Source organism: Marmota flaviventris, chromosome 18 (genome assembly GCF_047511675.1).
Source record: "Marmota flaviventris isolate mMarFla1 chromosome 18, mMarFla1.hap1, whole genome shotgun sequence".
NCBI classification, from domain to species: domain Eukaryota; kingdom Metazoa; phylum Chordata; class Mammalia; order Rodentia; family Sciuridae; genus Marmota; species Marmota flaviventris.
The window spans coordinates 60,532,407-60,553,126 of record NC_092515.1 but is presented as its reverse complement, the minus strand read 5'-3'; the positions used below and the strand labels follow the sequence as shown (position 1 = coordinate 60,553,126).

The 20,720-nt window shown below is 52.8% G+C and overlaps 2 protein-coding genes across 3 annotated transcripts; one reads left to right on the top strand and one right to left on the bottom strand.

Annotated features, from left to right (window-relative positions):
- Positions 1-683: 683 nt before the first annotated feature.
- Positions 684-5,807, bottom strand: Cox4i1 (cytochrome c oxidase subunit 4I1). Its single transcript, XM_027933033.3, has 5 exons — positions 5,699-5,807; positions 4,547-4,620; positions 2,282-2,449; positions 1,666-1,797; positions 684-925 (listed from the first exon to the last, which is right to left on the bottom strand). Exons 2-5 carry the CDS (start codon positions 4,617-4,619, stop codon positions 789-791), a joined length of 510 nt encoding a protein of 169 aa, XP_027788834.1. The 5' UTR covers position 4,620; positions 5,699-5,807; the 3' UTR covers positions 684-788.
- Positions 5,808-5,928: 121 nt separating this feature from the next.
- Emc8 (ER membrane protein complex subunit 8) lies at positions 5,929-20,303 on the top strand. 2 transcript variants are annotated; one of them, XM_027933029.3, is made up of 5 exons: positions 5,947-6,317; positions 13,378-13,454; positions 18,830-18,899; positions 19,407-19,501; positions 19,801-20,303. In XM_027933029.3, the coding sequence occupies exons 1-5, from the start codon at positions 6,087-6,089 to the stop codon at positions 19,958-19,960; spliced, it is 633 nt and encodes a 210-aa protein (XP_027788830.1). In that variant the 5' UTR covers positions 5,947-6,086; the 3' UTR covers positions 19,961-20,303. The 2 variants fall into 2 exon arrangements, with proteins under 2 accessions (XP_027788832.1, XP_027788830.1); XM_027933031.3 differs by lacking the exon at positions 19,407-19,501 and having other exon boundaries at positions 5,929-6,317; positions 19,801-19,889.
- Positions 20,304-20,720: the final 417 nt, after the last annotated feature.

The following is a 20,720-nucleotide window of genomic DNA, read 5'->3' as shown; positions in this document are numbered from 1 at the left end:
AAGTGCTCACCTAGTATATGTGATGCCCTGGGTTCGATCCTCAGCATCACATAGAAAATAAAGGTATTGTGTCCACCTACAACTAAAACAATATTTAAAAAAAAAAAAAGTGGCTCACGGGAATTTCTGTTGGTCTGGCTAACCAATGAGATTTTACTGAAAATCTGTCAAAACTCAAAACGAGGAGTGGCACACGCCTGTAATCCCAATGGCTCAGGAGGCTGAGACAGGAGGATCCTGAGTTCAAAGTCAGCCTTAGCAAAAGTGAGGCACTAAGCAACTCAGTGAGACCCTGTCTCTAAATAAAACACAAAATAGGGCTGGGGATGTGGCTCAGTGGTCAAGTGCTCCGAGTTCAATCCCAGTACCCTCCCCCCACCAAAAAAAACCCTCAACATTACAGGGCACATTGGTGTACAACTATAATCCCAGCAAATCAGGAGGCTGATCACAAGTTCAAGACCAGCCTGGGCAACTTAACAAAGACTGTCTCAAAAACAAGAAAGTTTTAAAAAGCCCCACATCATAGACTCTAAGTTTTTATGTAACATCCCCTTGTACAATTTAAGACACAAGCTTTCTGCCATTTACTTTACACCCACAATACATTACTCCGGATGCCTGAGAGAACCTAGAGTTTTAAATACACTTTCATTCAGCTACCATCCAAGAAACCACACGGATTCCACGTAACTCGTCATTTATTAGCACTGGTTCTGTTTGACGTAATGGGTTTCCAGTAAAGATGCAGAGGAACTTGAAGTGACCAGCATGTGAGCAGCGGGCTCTCACTTCTTCCACTCATTCTTGTCATAGTCCCACTTGGCGGAGAAGCCCTGGATGGGGCTGACCTTCATGTCCAGCATCCTCTTGGTCTGCATGGCCACCCACTCTTCATCAAAGGTGTGCGGGATGGGGCCGTACACTGCGGTTCAAAACCACTATATGAGGACGACTGTCCTCACAGGCTGCCCACCCAGTGCCTCACAGGGGTTAGGTCCCCTTTCAGGCCACTAGCACAAAGCCACTCTCCACTCAACTCCACTCTCACTCAAAGGCTGTGCTTCTGGGCACTGACAAGGCCTGATGTTTTTAAAATCATTCCTGTTTACAAAAGGTCAGCAGTAAGATCATTAAACTGGAGCCCATCTCCACAGGCATCTGCGGCAAGGACCCCAGGCTAGCACAAGACACTCGGGGCCGATGGCACCGGGGAGACCAGACAAGGCTGGCGTGCCATTCACCACATCCCCACTCAAACCTGAAGCACAGGAATGCACTCTCAAAAGGCGGAAGCTGAGGGAGGGGGGCCTGGGGCTCGGGCTTCAGCTGAGGTGCAGCACCGCGACCCAGAGCCAACCGGACCAGCGCCTGCCAGGCATCTCCGGATACCTGGCTGTGAGCCATCGAGCTGCCACTGAGAGGTGGTGGCAGGCTGCTCAAAGCAGCAAGTACTCGCTCACACAGGAAGTCCAACCATGAACGGTGACTCCAGCTTAAAACCAACCTCCTACCGCTTCAAGGTCCCCAGACACCGAACACCACCCTGGGATGGACCCTGGAACGCAAGTGCCCACCTCTGGCTCCAAGGCAGTGTGCAGGTCCTGCCAGCACACTACTGGGCACTGCGGGTGGGGGCGGCCCTGGGCGCAACACTGTACTCACCATAGCGCTTCTCCCAGATCAGAATGAGGGCGGTGAAGCCGATGAAGAACATGGCTGCGCCCACCACAGTCTTCCACTCGTTGGTGCCCCTGTTCATCTCAGCAAAGCTCTCGTTGAACTGAATACGATACACTGGGACAGAAGGAAGAGCCATTTGCAGACATAAAGAGCCTGAAGTGGCCACATCCCTCCTCCACAGGGCTCACCCCCTCCCCATGGCACAGCCAAGGGAGAAAACAAGGAGCTGAGGGTGACAGCGCAGCCTTGGCCCTAACACCCCTGCATGTGCACACACACCCTCACAACAGCACCTGAGGGGAGGAGGGATGAAGGGATGACGTTTCCTTTGGATCCATGTGAGGGTCTGCTCTGTGACATTCTTTCCAGGCCCCTTTCATAAGGAACAGAGACTTATAGGGGTCTTCTTGCCACAATTTACATTTAAGCTAAGTCCTACCCACCATGTCTACTCTGAGGCTGCAGCTACACCCTCCACCCCTCCCCAGGGAGCTGGGGCCCCAGGACAGTCAGCGAGAACCCAGCAGTGCTCAATAAGCAATCCACGCCAGCGCTGCCCGGTGCTGCTGGGTGTGCCAGCCTGCCCTTTGATACCCACACTCAACTTTCTCGTCCCTGGTCAGGTTGCTCCAGGAGGCCTTCTCCTTCTCCTTCAGGGCCTTCTGGCTGGCGGACAGCTGCCTGACATGGGCCACGTCAGGCAAGGGGTAGTCACGCCGGTCGACATAACTGGGCAGAGCAAAGTCATCGCTCTTCACCACGCTCCCTGGAAGCACATGGGGTAGACATCTGGATGAGAACGGTGGCTCGTGGTGAAGTGGAAGCATGATACACAGCATGAACCCTGGCACCACTTCATTCAACCGCTAATGGACCCTGGCACCACTTCCTGTAGCAGTTATCACAAGAGCTGGACAGGGCTCCCTGCCTGGATGGGAGAATGGACCCAGGAGGGCCCTACTGCAAGGGACTCAAACTGATAAGAACAAAGGCAACATGAAAGGCAGAAGAACAAGCGTTCCAAGTTCAGAAACCTAGGTACAGGAAAAGGGGCCATGGCAGCAGCATTATGGGGATCACTGTGCCCAACTGAGGACTGGCTCAGAAGTTGCGCCAACCCTTTAGAAAGGGCATCAGAGTCTCCTACTCATTCTTCACCAACTTACCAAGCACCTACTGCCTGCTAAGTGTGGCTCTAGATGTATGGGATTATCGGTGAGCCAATCAAAGACCACATTCTAGAAGTGGGGAAAAACAAGATACAAATTGTGTAAACTACATGACAGAAATGCTCCTGTGCAGGAGACAGGCCATGGCACTAAGTGAATGAAGCGGTCCTAGAATCACAGGCACAGGAATCAAGCACTCAGTGGGTCACAGAAAGGCTGGTGCTGTTTTTGTTTTCCTTTTGAAAAACGTAAATCATGTACACACGTGAATCACATGTGTGCAACTAAATAGGCAAAAACTTCTGGCTGGGTAAAACCTAGCTATCGCGAGTAGGAGGAGGAGAGATCTGCCTGCAGACCCCTCACTCTGCTTAAAATGCGCCTGTACTGTGTTTTGCAGGCACAGCGCAGGACAGAAGACGAAGCTGTTTTCACTTCAGGATCCCCACTGACAGCGCTTCTCCAGTTCTGTTCTGCTGCAAGATCAATTTATGTCCCAAACTGGTCTGGAGAGACAAAGCCCTGCTCCCCCTCCACCAGCTCAGCCACATGGTTAAAGGCTCCCAAGTCACACAGTCGTGCAATAAGACACTGAGCCTTGAGCAACAGTGCAGCTCCTCCAGGTGCTGATCCCAAGCCAGCAGACCACCGGCACACTTACATAAATGCACTTGCCCCCACCCCAAAAGGATCTGGAGTGAAAATGGCCAGAACTGGTTCCCAATTAAAACAGCAGACTAGAAAGCTTACCAACTTCAGCACGCCCCCATCCAAAGTCTCTAGCTGTTAAGAGTTACTGAAATAGATACAAACTGGACCGATGAGAATGTTCTAGATTCAACAGCAGAAACAATGGCACCTATCAGTGAACAGTCTAAAGACCAGTTTAATTAGATGAATCTGTCAGTGAACTACATCTCATAAAGCTGTTATAAAGACATAAAGTCTCAGAGCCTTGGAGCACACTAGCCATAAAACAGCATATTTTAAAACAAGAACAGCCAATTCACAATCTCCTGGGCTCTTCAGAGCCTTGGGCCTGATTCCCCAGTAAATGAAAGAGGAAAGCAAAGGCTCAAACACCAAAAATTCTTTTTCTAAAAAAGGGATAGAAAAGCAAAAGGATTCCACATTCTAAAGAATTTCTGTGTTCCTGTCCTCAACCAGGATGGGTCTCTGCAGGAGATCTGGTGGAGCTGAGCTCCCTCCACTCCAGCTGTGGGTGACAACTGGTTATATGCCAGGCACAGAACTAACCTCTCTATATATTTCAGGTGAGATTCTTAAACTTAAACTTAAGTAGCTAGTCATGATAGAAATAGGATTCCAACCCAGCTCAGGTGGACATCCAAGCTCTTTTGCTTCCAGTGCCTCTACTGTGTAAACAGAAGTCGGGGTAGGGGGGTCACTAAAGTCAGATGTAATGAGACCTCTTGAAAGGGGTGGAACTGGAACCTGAAAAACCAGAAAGGAAAAGGGGGAAATAACAACATAAGCAAGGACCCCCACTAATATTTAACATGATTCATAAATAGACCTCAATATAATCCCTGCTGAAATATCCATATCCCCCTGCAGTCCTGCAACTCCAAGACCAAGATCATAGGCATCCCTGAAACCCCAGCACAGGGCCCGGTACACAGCAGGAGCAAACTAAAATAGCTCAGCCCATTTAAAAGAAAAGTCAGACTTACCATGTGCTCGTGCACACACAGAGGTGGAAATGGCTCGCTTGCCAATTAGGCTAAAGACCCTGGTAGCCAACATTCTGGAAGAAAAAAAAAAACATATACCTTCTCTATGAATGAGGGCAAACACACATTAGGGATAAGCCATCTTTTTGCCCCAGGGTACTTTGGAAGTGAATCCAATTCATTTTTTTTTTTTTTTTTTTGCTTCTATCCAACATAATGATCCATTCTCTGTAAAATGATCCTAATTCACAAAGTAACATGAAGTATTTTTGGTAGTACATTTTTACAGAGCTCCATGATAAACCCAAGTGCCATAACATATACTTGTTCTGGGCAATTAACAGAAAATCAGCCTTCTTAAAATATGAGAAGAAAAAAATTAAAAATAACTGGAAATGCTATAAGACAGTAAGATGCTGTGCTACCAAGACAAGCTCGGTCTCTGGGGAAAAGGTAGCGCTCACAGGAGTGGCACAGGCCCGCAATCGAGCAGTACTGAAAAACCTCCCGGTGCACGGATCGCAGCGGGCAGAGACGCCAATCGTGGCCCTGGCCCGCTTCCAGCCCTGCGGACAACGGACGACCTCGATGACCCGCTCCCGGGGCCCTGGACTCGGGCCCACCTACACGGCTCCGTCGCATCCACACTACACCTGCGCTCGTCCCTGCAGGGCGACCAGAAGGCTCGCGAAGCCCTTGAAAATGTCCCCCCAGGGCAAAGAAACCGGCTCGACGTCAGGACCCAGCCCGCCGCTCGCGGGAGCCGGGCGGGGAGGGCAGCGCCGGAGGCCACCGCGTCACCCGGGGTCGCGCGGACGTGGAGAAGGAAGCGGCCGAGGCCGCAGGGCAGCGGGCCCTCCTCCCCGCGGCCCGCGCCTCGCAGCGGGCGCCCCAAGGTCAGAGCCCGAGGCCCGCGCGCCAGGCGGCGGAGAGGCGGGTGCGGCCCGGCCGGGCGCTCCGGACCCGCACCGAGGCCGCCGCCGGAAGGACCCCGAGCCCACAGCCCCGGGGACAGGCCTCAATGTCACCGCGCCCCAGTCTGCCCGCCGTCCCACGCGGGCGCCGGCTGCCGGCCGAAGCGCGCAGGCCCTCCGACCCACGACCCCACGAGCCACCCGGCTCGCGGCCCAGCGCCGGCCGCCCCACCCTCACCTGCGCCGCCGCGACCGCCGCGACCGCCCTCTGCGCCCCGGCTGCCCGTGACCGGAAGACCGAGGCCCTGGCCGGAAGAGCGAGCCACGCCGCGGGGCACCACGGGAACCGAGAAGCCCCGCCCGCGCCCAGCCGCGCGGAGGCCGCAGCGCCGCGAACGTCGCGAAACGCCGGGCCGTGCTGCTTTCCGGCAGGCGCTGGCGAGGCCGCTTTCCGGCGGGCCGGCGAGGAGGGCGAGCCGCGTCGGGGCGGCGGCCGGTGAGGGGCGGAAGCGGCCGGCCTGTGGGGCCGCCAGCCCGCGTCCGCGCCAGGGGTCGCCGCCGCCTCGTCCTGCCTATCGGCGGAGGCGCCGCGCGGCCGGCCGCGGTGCGGGGCCGCCGGGCTCAGCATGCCCGGGGTGAAGCTGACCACCCAGGCCTACTGCAAGATGCTGCTGCACGGCGCCAAGTACCCGCACTGCGCCGTCAACGGGCTGCTGGTGGCGGAGAAGCAGAAGCCGCGCAAGGAGCACCTGCCGCTGGGCGGCCCGGGCGCCCCCCACACCCTCTTCGTGGACTGCATCCCCCTCTTCCACGGCACGCTGGCCCTGGCGCCCATGCTGGAGGTGGCCCTCACCCTGGTAAGCGCGGGAAGGCCGCGAGTCCCCCGGCGCTCCGCGGGCCCGTCGGGTGTCGCTGGCGCCCTGGCAGGTGGGCGCCCCGGGGCCGCGAGCAGAGGGCGGCGCTGGCATCTCGGGCCTTGCCGCCTCGGAGGGTGCCTGCGCCCTGGGCCAGGAGGACAAGTGCCCGTGGTGGCGGCGACTTACCTAGAATGCCCCCGAGGGTTTAAAGCTAAAGGGTTTTTGTGGCATTAAGCAGGGGCACAGGCACCCCCGGCGCCGGGCTCTGGGTCTCTCTATGCGGAGCCTGGTCGGGTGGGCACGAGGGCCGCGGTGCCGGAAGCTCGCCCTGGCTGGCCTCAGGTCGCAGCTTTCGGGTACTAGGATGAACCAAGGGGAGAACGTCTACACGTCCCATCGACTTGTGGGCACTCGGAGGGGAAGTGAACTCTAGCCTCAACCCGCCCACCCGGGCCGAGGTGCTGCTTTTCCTGTACTGTGAACTGTGATGCCAACACATGCCAGTTAATTGACGCAAGAGGAAAAGTTTGAGAAAGTGTAGGTAGGAGTCCTTGCCTATGCCTCCCAGCAAGTAAAATGGGTCCCTTTCGTAGTTGACCTAATTATGACACCAAAGCAAATTCCTGGCAAGCATGAGGTGCCTTCCACGCCATCATCTTAAGGTTACTGGGCACAGCTTTGAGGCTGTGAAACTGAGTCATCATTTCTTCCTATCATTTCTGAGCAGGAGATGGAAAAGTTGAGGATATTTATAAACTCAGCCATTTTAGTTCCTGAAGAAATGTGTTATGGGTACTTAAAACATCTCTGGGGAACACGAGTGCATGTGTTAATCCAGATCTTTCTAACCAGCGCTCTTAATTGTTCTGTTATCGAGGGAATTGCAGGCTGATTGGATCTTGAGATGCTTCGACTTGCAGGGTTCTAGCTTCAGCAGTATCGGTCATGTGTAGGGTTATGCAGTCCAACACAAATGTGTTTTGCGCTCTGCTTTGTACCAGGCCTGTGCTGGGGAGGCGTATGGCTGCCGGTCGGGGCAGTATTCGCTTAGTACAAACTGACAAGTACTGCACCAAAGAAGAAATGCCACAGGTGGAACTAAATAAAGGGAGAAATTCGAGAGAGAAGTCAGCGGAGTCAGGACAGTCAGGCAGCCCTGAGACAGGGACAAGCAATAGTGGACCAGGCCTGGCAGACCCAGGCAGGGAAGGGAGTAAATTTGGGGCAGAAGGACCAATGTGATCAGTCTGTTGGATGACAGGTGGAACACGTTGAATTTGACATGCTCACGTGTCAAATTACCCTTGTGCTGTCGGGTAAAATGGGCCTGGAGCTCTGGGCAGCAGATGGTCTTTGTGAGCCAGGAGCCTCACAGTGCCTGAGGCCATGAGGTCTTGTGCTGTGAGAAGCCTGGCCTCACTTTTGTGGGGTGGACAGAGGAGGAGCCAGAAGGTCAGAGGAAAGTCCTGTCTTAAGAACTGGAACTTCACTGGGGATGTCCAGTGACAATTAGGAATTCTTCAGCACGGGGCTGGGCTTGTGGCTCAGCACCCTCACCTAGCACATGTGAGGCCCTGGGTTCAATCCTCAGCACCACATATAAATAAATAAAATAAAGATATTGTGTTCAGTTACAACTAAAAGACAAATAAATATTTTTTTAAAAAAGGTTACATTCCTGTTCTGGTGTGCGGATTCAGTACCTGAGAGAACTGAGCATAGTAACGTAAACAACCATTTGAGTCACCTTCACTAAAACCTTCCCCAAGGAGCAGGGCTGCCTCCCAAGCCACTTAGCTGGGGAAGAAGACGCTCAAAGAGGGCCTCGACTCTCAAGCCCAGCCACTTGTGTCGCATGCATGTATAGATATCGCCTTCAGGGCCCCTTTGATTCTACTTCCCAGCCTGTCGCACTCTGGCTGCAGACTGCCAGTCCAGGTGCTCCTTTCATTGTGAGAGTTTCCTCTCTGGCAGCATCATGTCCAAGTTAGACTTCCTGCAGTGACCTCCTCTCAGTCAGAGACCGCAGGTTTTGTCCTCTGAACAGTGGTTGTTTATGCTGATTTTTCTTATGTTCTCCAAAACTTTGGGGCATAGCTTCAGCAGTTGACAGATATGAAAAAGATGCCCGTCCAGTACAGATGAGGTGCTTCTCAGGAGTCATGGAGGAAAATCCACAGTTTCACCCCATTCAAAAATTTTATGTTAAAATTAAGCCATTTAAATTTATATTATTTACTTTTTGACCAAGTGACCATATAGCCTAAAAGCCATGAAGAGTGTCAGGTTTTGGAGCTATGGTTTATCAGCATATTTGCTATAGGAGACAAATTTTGGATAAAGCAGCTAAATCTGTGCAACTGTTTTATGAACACAGCCATAATCTCATGGCTCTTTCTTCTCTTTGTTTTGTTTTTTCCTTTCCTGCCTTCCTTCCAGTACTGGGAATGGAACCCAGGGCCTCGTGCATGCCTGGAAAGTGCCCTACCATTGAGCGACATCCCCAGCCCCCTTTTTCCCCTTGAGGTGTGGAATCTTACTAAGCTGCCCAGGCCGGCCTTGAACTTTTCATCCATGCAGCTCTTTTCTAATCCATATGGAATTATTTTTGATAAGTGGGTAAGACTGACGAAATGCAGTCCATCAGAGGACAACATTAGATTCCTTAGAAAGGCTTTTCATTATAATTTTCCATTTTTAAAAAATCATTGTTTTTTATTTTTTTAAGTACTTATGCCTGTTATATATCCTTATGGCTCTTTGACGTAGGTAGTGAAAGAATTATTTCTAATGGCAAAAACCGATAAAATGTGAGTAGGAAAACTCACATCAACCTGCTGTTTCTCTAAGCTCTCTGTCCGTTCCCCTCACTTTCATTTCTGCCTCTGGGGCAGCTCTCTGTGGTTTCTCACTGTTGCCAAGGGCTGAGGCCAGAACTCTTCTGCTGCCTCCCCGTGCTCCTGCTCTGTGCTGCTGTGCTCCGCTGCTGTTGTCCAGCTCTCCACCCCCTGTGCAGCCCCAGGATTTATGTGCGGCTGCTCCAAGTCCCCCTTTCAGTACTTCGCCCTCCCTCCCCATCCCATTTACCTCCTAGCACATGCGAGGCCTAGGTTCAATCCTCAGCTCTTTTCTTTTAGATGGAGGTCCTTTTCATCCCCAAAATAGATGGGTGGCCTTGAGGTGCTCTCGAATTTAAGTAAGACCCACAGCCCCCCTACTCCTGAGCGCCAGGGCCTGCTGTCCTACACACAGGAGGGCCTCACAGTAACCTCCACTTGGTGGATATGGTGCCCCCAGAGTGGCTGTCTTGCCAGGACCTGGCTTTTCTATTCGATAGCTACTGTATAGTTACCTGGCACAGGTGACAGTGCTCAGAAGATTAGAGTGACTCACGTGCAAAGCATGAGCAAGCTTGCAGAGAGAACACTTTCTCTGTGCAGGGTCTAATGAAGGGGTTGGTCTAGAGCAGGCGCATGCCAAGGTGCAAGTGTCCTTTCCCTTTGAGAAGTGAAGTGCCCGAGTGATTGGCACTGTATTCAGGATAGCTTTACTAAACTGACAAGTTTCACAGAACTTTAAATTTGCTCTGAACTTGTATTTTCACTTTAAGTTTTCATAAGATGCATGGCAGAGGCATGAGGTGTCCTACATCCAGGGAGAAGCACAGTCATTGGGAGCAGAGGTGGAACAAACAGTTTCACTTTGTCTTGCACCATGTGGGAGGGAACAAGTTCCCTCATGTAGGCTGCCACTTACACCCACCCCAGCTCTTCCTGGATGAGCCCTTCAGAGTTCCAAGGTCACCCCAGGCTGGCCTGCCCCACCTCCACCTGTCCAGCTCGCTTCTCACACCAGCTCCCTCATTGCAAGCCACTCCCCTAATGTCTAGTCCACATTCTAGGCTACCAGAGAAAACTCTTCCCTTTTTTGGTACTGGGGATTGAGCCCGGGGTGCTTAACCACTCAGCTGTATCCCCAGCGCACCACCACCCCTGCTTTTAGTTGTAGATGGACACAATACCTTTGTTTTCTTTATTTTATGTGGTGCTAAGGATCACACCTTGTGCCTCACACATGCCAGGCAAGCACTTCACCGCTGAGCCACAACCCCAGCCCCAACCCTTTGAATTTGTATTTTGGGACTGTCTCACTCTAAGTTACTGAGACTAGCTTCAAACTTGCAATCCTCCTGCCTTGGCTGCCTGAGTTCCTGGGATTTCAGGCCTGGGCCACCACGCCCAGCTAACCCTTCCCCTATCCTTAAAACTTACCCTGCTTCTGTGACCTCTGATGGCTTAGCCCATTTTCTATCTCAGTCATCAGCATCTAAGACGTTGACTAGGTTGTTGTTTGGGTCATTGAAAAGTTCTCGAAGCCAAGCCAGAGCCATTGTGAGCTGACCTCAAGAGCTCTAGATGTTCCGGGTCATGACATTGTTTTTCTGCTGGAATTTGGATGGACTCTTGTTGGGGTTTTTCACATAGGAATTTGCGTTCTGCAGGCAGAATGTAGGTTGGGGTGTGTGCTGTATTTGTTGCAGGAGCCCTCGTCTGTGTCAGCCCTGTCTCTGTTCTGGGGCCATACAGAGTGATATGTATGTTTGTGAGGGGTGGGGTAAGGGGGCAAGTCTGGAGCCTTTGGCCTCATCCAAGGAAAGGGACTGTGCATTAAAGACTGCTGCCGGGGGTCCTCAGGATGTTGTCATCAGCAAAGGCATTTTTCACACCCTTAGAGTGACTGTAGCTCAGCTGTGGTCAGCGGAATAAGACCCCCCACCAAAAGATGTCCACATTCTAATCTCCAGGCCTCACATGGCTAACACGACTTCACAGGCAGGATTAACGAAAGGGCCACCGGGTAGAGAGATTATCCTGGATTCTCCACGGAAGCCCACAAGGGCCCTTACAAGGGGAGAGCAGGAGGTCAAATGAAGGTGGAGGCAGAAGGCAATGGTGTGGCCATGAGCCCAGGAGTGTAGGCACCTGCCAAAAACAGGGTCCCCAGGTCTCCAAAGGAACCAGGCCTGCTCACCTGTTCCAGACTTCTGACCTGTAAGATAAAAATTTTGTGCTGTTCTAAGCCACTAGGTTTGGGTACTTTGCTCCAGGGCAGTAGGGAAATAAAGGGTAACCAACTGACCTGGAAATAAGGACAGCCTGCCCTGGAGAAGTGGGCAGAGGCAAGGGTCACCTCCAGTGAGGACATACTCCAGAGGCCAGCTTTGATTGAAAACAGCCTGGGTGCACTCCGCCAAAGGGCCAGCTCATTGTGCAGGTTTGAGTTCAGGGAATACGGCCAAATCCCAAATTTAGAGTGAGGCCCTTGATGCTACATTGAGATAAGTTTGAGGGGAAAAATAGAAGAAATTGTTCTAAGCAGCAAGAGAGTTTCTAGAACCTATTCCCTTAAGAGGCAGCAGAGACAAATGTGCTTAGTTTGGAGTGATTTGCAGCACAGTCTCGGTGGTGGAGCCATTCTAAATATTCTGGGCACATTACCCTGATCTTCTGGGTGGATGACCAGAATGTCCAGTCGGTTCAGGGAGCCCTGGTTTTGACCCAATATGGTAATCTGTGAGCTCATAGGAGACCAGAAGTGTTCTCATCCTTGTTCGAGCCAGGGACCCGTAGACCAGATCTGTCATGTAGTATCTGCTTTTGGTCATGAGGCAGACTGGGTAGGGACCCAGAATTGAGGAAATGGCATTAGGGTCACGTTTATACAGACACATATTTTTAACCAGTTAATTCACTACAAAAAAAAAAAAGAGAGGTATCCATCTTATTTCCTCATCTGCAGAACAAAAATAGCATTTACTGCAGTATATTTAAAGTGCCATTATGGCAAAGCCGGATGACCTTTTGTAGTTTTTAATAATGGCATTAGACCTGAGGCTGAATCTGACAAGAGAAGAGCCATGTATTAGAACAGAGCAGAGGCAGGGTATGGGGCACACGCCTGTCATCCCAGTGGCTCGAGAAGCTGAGGCAGGAGGAGCGTGAGTTCAAAGCCAGCCTCAGCAAAAGCGAGGTGCTAAACAACTCAGAGAGACCCGGTCTCTAAATAAAGTACAAAATAGGGCTGGGGATGTGGCTCAGTAGTCTAGTGCCCCCTGAGTTCAATCCCTAATACCCAAGAGAAAAAAAAAAAAAAACAGAACAGAGGCGGGGCACAGTGGCTCACACCTGTCCTATCAGCGGCTGGGAGGCTGAGGCAGGGGGATCAAGAATTCAAAGCCAGCCTCAACTTGGCGAGGCCCTAAGCAACTCAGCAAGACCCTGTCTCTAAATAAAATATAAAATAGGGCTGGGGATGTGGCTCAGTGGTTAAGCGCCCCTGGGTTCAATCCCTGGTACCAAAAATAATAACAACAACAGAAAAAAAAAAAAACAGAACAGAAACTTCAAAGTCTGCCAGGCTTCCGTTTGTGAGCAAACTGCCAGGACTTGGTGTGTGTGCTTGTGCCCGCTGCCTGCCCATGTGCCCCATGCCCAGTACAGGGCATCTCTCCGTGTGGCTGAGTGCTGGGATCTGTGTCCTGGGCCTCTGAGCTTTAGTTCCCTCCGCTGTGAAGGGCTGTTTGGGTGATGGCAAGGCCTGTGCTTGCCCCAGAATGCCCACTACTGTGTATCATAAGAGAAGGTGAGTAGCTCCCCACAGTGCTGCAATCACCCAGGGCCTGTCAACAAGGGGTCTCCCTCCAGCAAGCCCAGTGGCCCTCTAGCCAGCACAGCGCACTGTCGAAGGCCCTCTTCCTTCTGTCCCCCTGGCCTCTGTGATTTGGTTTTTGTTTGTGTTTGAGACATGGTCTTGCTAAGTTGTCCTGGCTGACCTCAAGCATGTGAGCCTTCTGCTCAGCCTCCTAAGAGCTCACAGCACCACCAGGCCAGGTTGAGACTTGGTTTTTCCATCTCACCATCGTGGCCTTTCTTCTGGGGGGAAGGGTACCAGGATTATGTCATGTCTTATCCCAGCACTTGAGGGAGGGTCTTCTGTGGTTATTGAGATTCTGTATTTAAGTGAAAGTCATTCATCTTCCCAATTTGTGCTCCTCTTTCAGATCGATTCATGGTGCAAAGATAATAGCTACGTGATTGCTGGTTATTATCAAGCTAATGAACGAGTGAAGGACGCCAGGTATGTGGTACGAACCCCGGCAGGCTGGCCAGGCAGTGCTGGCAGGAGCCTGCTGTGCAGGCGTAGGCTCCAGTGTGCAGTCAGAGCTGTGCCCCCCACCCTCCGTGTGTGTTGATGGTGTGTGAAGGTCAGTCGCTGCCGTGCAGATGCTTCCAAACAACAGAAGTCATAAACATTTAGATTAACTCTGGGATTCTGTGTCGTGTCGTCTTTGTTTTGCTTGGAGGTATTCACTCAGTGAAAGCAGTCAGGGGCCCCGCTTTCTGTTGCCTGCAGCCTGCTGCCTCCCAAGTCCAAGCCAGGAGGGGGATGAACAGGCAGTTCTAGGCTTGGGCGCTTGGGTCTGATGCTATGATGGACATGTGGTCTTTGCTGCCCTAATTGTCTCCTAGCTCCTTTTAACCAGAGATTTCCCCATCAGGGTTCTCACTCACCTGAGAAGTCGACTGTCTGCATGGGCCTGGGTCCTGAGAGAAAACAGGGGACACATTCCTACCTGAGCTGCCTCTAAAGGGGTGGGCTGTACCTAGGAGAGCTCACAATAGAACATGTGTTGACAAACCTAGCAACAAGAGGTGTCACTGTCCCTTCTCCTCCAAGGCTTGTAAGAAAGGAGCTGGGTAATGCCATTTGGCTAAGGGATGTGGCCAGCAGCCAGCTAGCTTTGTGCTTGGGCCACACACAGATCTGACATCTCTCTTCTCTGATGGCCTCCATAGGCTTCCTTTGGCTGAAGCCAGGGGCGCCTGGAAAGTGCCCCCACAGTATGCAACGGGATTTCCTACCTTGTCAGGTACAGCTGACAGACCCAGAGTCCAGAGACTCGGATGCATTGAAGGCCTCTGGAGCGGGGTCCACTTTTGCCATAGGGTGCCCTCAAAAGCACTCTGGAAGTAAATCAGAAAGCTAGCGACCAAGCTTGCCCACCTGTGAGGCATAGTAGCACTGGAGAGGCTTAACCGTGTGGCCCTCCTTGGACTGGGTCCTGGCACAGCACTGGGGGAGGTGGATGATCAGAAAGACGCGGGCTCATGTGGAGTCTGTCCAGGCTCCTGCTGGTGGCTCAGAACACAGAGGCACCCGGGCACATGAACTCGCCAGCTCTCCCCAGCCTCTGCTCTTCCCTGAGCCCAGTGCCTCTCCTCTTGCTTCAGGGCATCCCTCGTGGACCTCAGTCCTTCTGGGACCTCCTTTGTGATTTCATCTGCCCTCTGTGTTGGTGACTCTGTCTGCTTGTCCATCCATGAGTGAGCACCCCCTTAGGACCACGTCCATTTTGGTCCTTGTCTCATGGAAAGATTGACAAGGTGTGGACCCCACGTAGGCCAGCTCCATGCTAGGTCAGGTGAAACCCCCGTCCTGCCTGCTGTGGCTAGTTGAGTGTGAAAGTCCTATGGTGTGGGAGCAGACCCTGGGCCAGGAGGTGAGGAGCACCGTGGCAGCAAGAGCCAGGAGGACTCACACGCAGTGGCATCGCCCAGGAAGCCCCAGGGAGGGGCTTCAGGGCAGTCTTGGAGACCAGAGGGCCGGAGCGTTTTTGGCCAGGAGACTGCAGGATGAAGACAGGTGGGAGCAAGGCAGGAGTGGGGCAGGACAGCTTGTACCACAAGGAGGGATGTGCCAGGCTGTGCAGGTGGGTGGGCTGAACCTGAGGGTTCCCCGTGCTAAAAGCATTTGAACTTCATTCTGTGAGTAGTTAGGAGCTGTCCTTGGCCAGGGGCTCGCCTGGACCACACGGTGTCTCCTTTGGCTGCTCCCACAGACGGGAAAGGAGAATGGGCAAGAGGGATTGTCAGGTAGCATGGATGCCTCCCTGACCCGAGGAGGCCGCGGCCTACACGCCCAGGCTCCCTGGTCCTCTCCTTTGTGCAGGAGACGTCTGGCTCACGGCCTGTCTTGTCTTCCTGCTGCTGTCCTGACCGACTTCCAGCTCTGCCTGGAACCACCTTGCCAGGACTGTTTTCTGCCATTTGGCCTCTGGGATTTCCCTGTGCCTCACAAAGTCCCGGCCCCCTCCCCGCCCACCTAGGAGGCTTTGCATCCCCAGCCATGGATCTTGAAGCTCACGTGCTCACCTCCACTGGTCAGGCCCGCCCGCAGGGAGCATTGGAACCTTAGCTGAGGGTGCTGGAGAGGTTAGTGACCCCACAAGTCTCTCCCAGACCTGAGTATTACACCCACCCCTGCCGTTACTGGGCTCAGAGGAGGAAGCCTGTGGGGCTGCCCCTTTGGATCCTCATCGTGTGCAGGTAAAGGGGCTTGGGACAGTAGCTTCACAGAGGCTACGCAGCTTGGAAGTCAGGAGCTGGGGTCATGGTCCCTTCACTCTTCCACGCTGCTCACTTTTACCTGAAAAACTTGCTTCTTTTCTAGAAATGTCACCCGGTTAACAGCATCTCAGGGCATGAGATTTGGAGGCAGAGTTGAATTCAAATCCTAGGCCATTCATTGGGCTCTGTGGTAGAGCTTTGAGGACAGGGTGAGATAACACGTACCCGTCGAGCCTTGTGTCCGGTTCACAGTGGCCACTGCACTGTGCTATGATTACTTTTTAAAAGACTGGTTGATGTTTTAATGCTTCCTAAACTAAAATCAATATATCAAGTTTTATTCTGTCATCTCGTGATTGCCTGTGTTTTGCTTAATAATTAACATTTTATATCATTTTATTGTGTTTGGTGATACTGGGAATTGAACCCAGGGACACTTTCTCACTAAGCCAAACTCCCAGCCCTTTTGTTTTTTAAGAGAGGGTCTCATTAAGTGGCCCAGCTGGCCTTGAACTTGGGATCCGCCTGCCTCAGCCTCCCAACTTGCTGGGATTTCAGGCATGCACCACTGCATGTACCTGGCATAATTAACATTTCATGTGGGAATGGTTCAGTACCCTGCAGGTTGCCCTGGCCTGGAGAGAATGCTCAAGAAAAAGCTTTCAGTTTCAAAATGTAGCTGCCAGTTGTGTGTGGCACTGGCTTTGGGCCTCCTGGTGAAGGCACCACTAGGCGGGCTCTGCCCTCAGGGTGCCTGCATTTTCTGTGGCAGCTGACTTAGGCAGACCCGTAGAAAACAAATGACTGGTGTGAGTGGTACAGTATGGTGGTCTAACATTGAGGAGTGGGCATGGTAGACCAGTACTTAAGAATAAAAAGAGTATGACACCAAAAAAGTAAACAAAATAGGCAATCCTTTCAAATACATCGACAGTTCACTAATTGTGTGTGTGTGTGTGTGTGTGTGTGTGTGTTTGGGAAGGGGGTGCTGGGAATTGAGCCAGGGCCTTGTGCATGCGAAGCAAACACTCTACCAACTGAGCCGTATCCCCAGCCATCAAAAGTGTAAATTTTAGATTTGAGTCATGGGCATCTGAAATGGCAGTTCTTGTTTTTCACAAATATTTCTTCACTCCCTTCCCAGTAAAAGTCAGGGCTGGCATGACGTGCTGAGTGCTGAGGACAAGCTTAGCAGGACCTGCAGGCCAGCAGGGGCGTGGAGAGCTGCTTGCCACTTGCCCTCGAGCTGCGGAACAGCACTCCCTGCCCCTTCTCACTTAGCCGGGAACTGGCCTGGTGCTGAGTTCCTGCGCACCACAGTGGGTCCCCTGGAAACCTGCCCATAGCTCCCATTTTTTTCTTCTTGTCAGTTGTAGACTTGCTGCATCCCTTCAAATTGAAAGCGGAATAATCAGATGAAATTGTTTCCATAAAATGATATTAATCTGCTTGTTTTAGCCCAGTCACAAGGAAAGGATTATAACTATCATGTATTTCCTTTTTATTATTTTATTTTATTCATGGTGCTGTGGGGATTGAACCCATGACCTTGCATGTACTAGGCAAACACTCTACCCCTGAGCTACCCTCAGCCCCTATAGCATGTTTCTTTAAATGAACTCACAGTGTATTTTTATGGTTATTAAGATTCATATATAGCTCAGTCCCTACTCAAGCTGAAACTGTGCAGGGAAAATAAGATATATAAAAAAGAAACTGCCTACAAGCCCCCATGTTGGAACATCTTAGAGCCTCAGAGCCTGCAGAGGGAGGGGACCTGACCCAGGCCCGTCTGGCCAGGCTTTATGGGGGTGGAGAGGACAGAATTTAATAAGCAGGGCTGGGCCTAGAAGGCCAGATGGGTACAGTGTGAGTAGGGCAGCCTTCAGGCCAGCTCCCGACCCTCCACACCAGGGTCGGTCTTCCCTGTAGGAGAGGCAGCCTGAGCCTACCCCTGAGAACAGCAGCCGTGAGTGCACAGGTGAGGGAGCAGTGTCTGCAGGGACGTGGCCACAACAGGCACCGCACCAGTTCCCTTTAGGAAAGTTGACCCAAGAAGTGTTTTCAGGATGTGCTTGTCAAGAAGTGCCTAGAAATTGGGGGACAGTCAGAAAGCCGTTTCGAAGCTGGTGCCACAGCGATGGCCTGAGCTAAAGGGGCAGCAGGGAGAGGGAGGAGGCAGGATCAGGAACGGGGTAGGCACCCGAAGGCAGCAGCACCAACAGGCGGCGTCCTCAGAGGTGGCTTCAGCAGGGAAGCTTGAGGGGATTCGCAGAGTTGGTAGCCTCAGGTGCCCATCAGCAGATGGCATAGAGCTGGCAGCACACAGGGAGCAGGAGCCCGACTGATGGGAGAAGTTTTAAGAAATGGGGTTGTGGGGAGCAGGCCAGATGGGTGGTGGCGAGAGGGAACCAGTTGAAATAAAAAGATTAAAGGCAGAGCTGGAGCTATGAGCAGAGAGAGGATATGAACACAGCCCCAAGAGAAGGCCAGAGTGGGTGGGCTGGGGGCACGAAGCCCCCCTTGAGACAGGGCAGAAGCATAACTGGAGGCAGCAAGATGCCTGGGAGCCACTCCATAATTAGCTCTGTTGACGTGAGGTAGACAGCATCACTTATCAAGGTTGGGTGGCCAGGGCCAGCACTTGGCAGGCTCGTGGTCTTCGAGAACATGTGGAATGGCTTATGACTTTAAAAACAAAGTTTAAGATGACTGGGTTGCCTGCAGCCATGAGATCTCTGTGACTTGTTGCAGTAGATGCCTGGTCTGGTGGTGGATAGAGGCAGGGGCTGGCACCACTGGGAGTGCCCAGCAGCGGGGTTCCTCTGCTGCTCAGGCAGCTCTCCACCAGGCTCGGGAGCCTTCCTGCTCAGAAGCAGTCCTCCAGCTCCCCCTAGAAGGGCTTGCAGGAGAAGGGAAGCAGGACCGGCTTCGGACAAGGTGCCCATGGTCACCTCCCTGGGGCCAGCAAACAGCCTGTCATCTGCATCATCCTTTCTGTCATTGCTGGTTAGCTCTGAGTGGTGGTGACATGCTTATATGGACATAACAGTGTCAGATGGTATGGACTAGAATGGGGTAGAACTCACTGGCTCTTGTCTGTAGTCCAAACCAGGTCGCGGAGAAGGTGGCCTCCAGGATCGCCGAGGGCTTCAGTGACACTGCTCTCATCATGGTAAGCCGCTTGGCTCTGCTGGCGGGGCTGCACCCGTGGAGCATCTCTGTGCATTCCTTGGGTGGCTCTCCCACCCGCTCCTCCAGGGCCGCCATTACCTCCTGTAGCACCCTCCCCCTGCACTGTGGTTTGGGTACCGCTGCCCACACAGCACAAGGATATCCAGAGAGGGTCTTTTCAGTTCAGGTCCTTACAGTGAGGTCCCCCTGCCACCACCACCTGGAAGCCCGTTAGAAGTGCAGATTCTAGGCCCCACCCAACCCATGAGTCCAGAACACAGAGTGGGGTGGAGGCAGCAGGCCATGTTCTGGGTGCTTCCAGGTGTCAGGTGCCCATGCAGAGGTGAGGACCCTCCTGTTAGGACAGCCAGCACTTCCCTCCCTGGGGAGGAAGGGGTGAGCTGTTTGCAGCCCTGATTCCTGCAGAGTTCTGGGCAGGAGGGAGGGAGAAGTGGTGTCTGTCCTCACACCTGCCCTGTTCATGCTGTGTCCTTCACCTCGTGCTCAGGTGGACAACACCAGGTTTACGATGGACTGTGTGGCACCCACGATCCATGTGTATGAGCAGCAGGAGAACAGGTGGCGGTGCAGAGACCCACACCAGTGAGTGCCCGTCCCCGCGGGTGACGCATTCCCCAGCTCCGGGAGGAGTGAGACTGGGCCCCTGAGGCCCCCGAGCCGAGGGGAGCCTGGGTGGTGCTGCAGTCTTCCTGCCTCTGGTTTTCCAGCATTTCATGTGCAGGGTGCTTTGCATCTACTCTGTGTATTTACACTGCCAAGCTTCCCAACTCCCTCCTGTTTTTTATACAACACGGGGCGGGGGCGGGGGGGGGGGGCTGGTCTTCCCCAGACGCTGTTGGAGGCGCCTGCTAGAGGCTGACCTCTCCATGTCTGACCCGCAGTGACTACTGTGAGGATTGGCCTGAGGCGCAGAGGATCTCAGCCTCACTCCTGGACAGCCGGTCCTACGAGACGCTCGTGGATTTCGATAACCACCTGGATGACATTCGGAATGACTGGACAAACCCAGAGATCAACAAAGCTGTTCTGCACCTGTGCTGAGCAGGGGCCGCGGTGACTGCTCGAGGGGCATTTCCACTACACTGAAGAAGAAAACCTATTTTTAAAGCAGAGTTGAAGCCTGGTGGAGAGCTGAGGTGGCCTGTGCCGTGGAGAGCAGCACACCAGACAGCAGCGTTGCAGGGGAGAGGCCGAGGGAGGCCCAGACTGCCCGATCCCTGCGGATTCTCTCAGTCATATGTTGCTGTCATCTTCCAAATCAGAGCTATTTCTGCTTGTCCAAGATTGTTCCTATTAAACAGTTTTAACTAACCTTTTATAATCTGGAGAGGATACTTTTTAAGGCTTATGAACTATTAAAAAAAAAAAAAGCTCACCTGTTATACTCCAGTGTGTGCGTGTGTTTATCGTGCTTGAGCCAGTGTCTGCCAAAGGTCCTGCGGTGAGGCAGAGTGCACAGTGCTGTCCCCAACTGAGTTTGAGAGCCGGGCTTTGGTGCTCTGGTGCTCCAAAGCCCCAGTCCCACAGTGGGAATAACTGACATTGCCAGCCAGCCAGGAACCTCACAGCCACAGTCACGAAGTGGGAGGAGTCAGGTACAGTGGCACATGCCTGTAATCCCAGCAGCTTGAGAGGCTGAGGCAGGAGGGTCGTGAGTTCAAAGCCAGCCTCACCAAAAGCAAGGCACTAAGCAACTCAGTGAGACCCTGTGTCTAAATAAAATACGAAATAGGGCTGGGATGAGGCTCAGTGATCGAGTGCCTCTGAGTTCAGTCCCTGGTACCAATAAAAAAACAGGGAA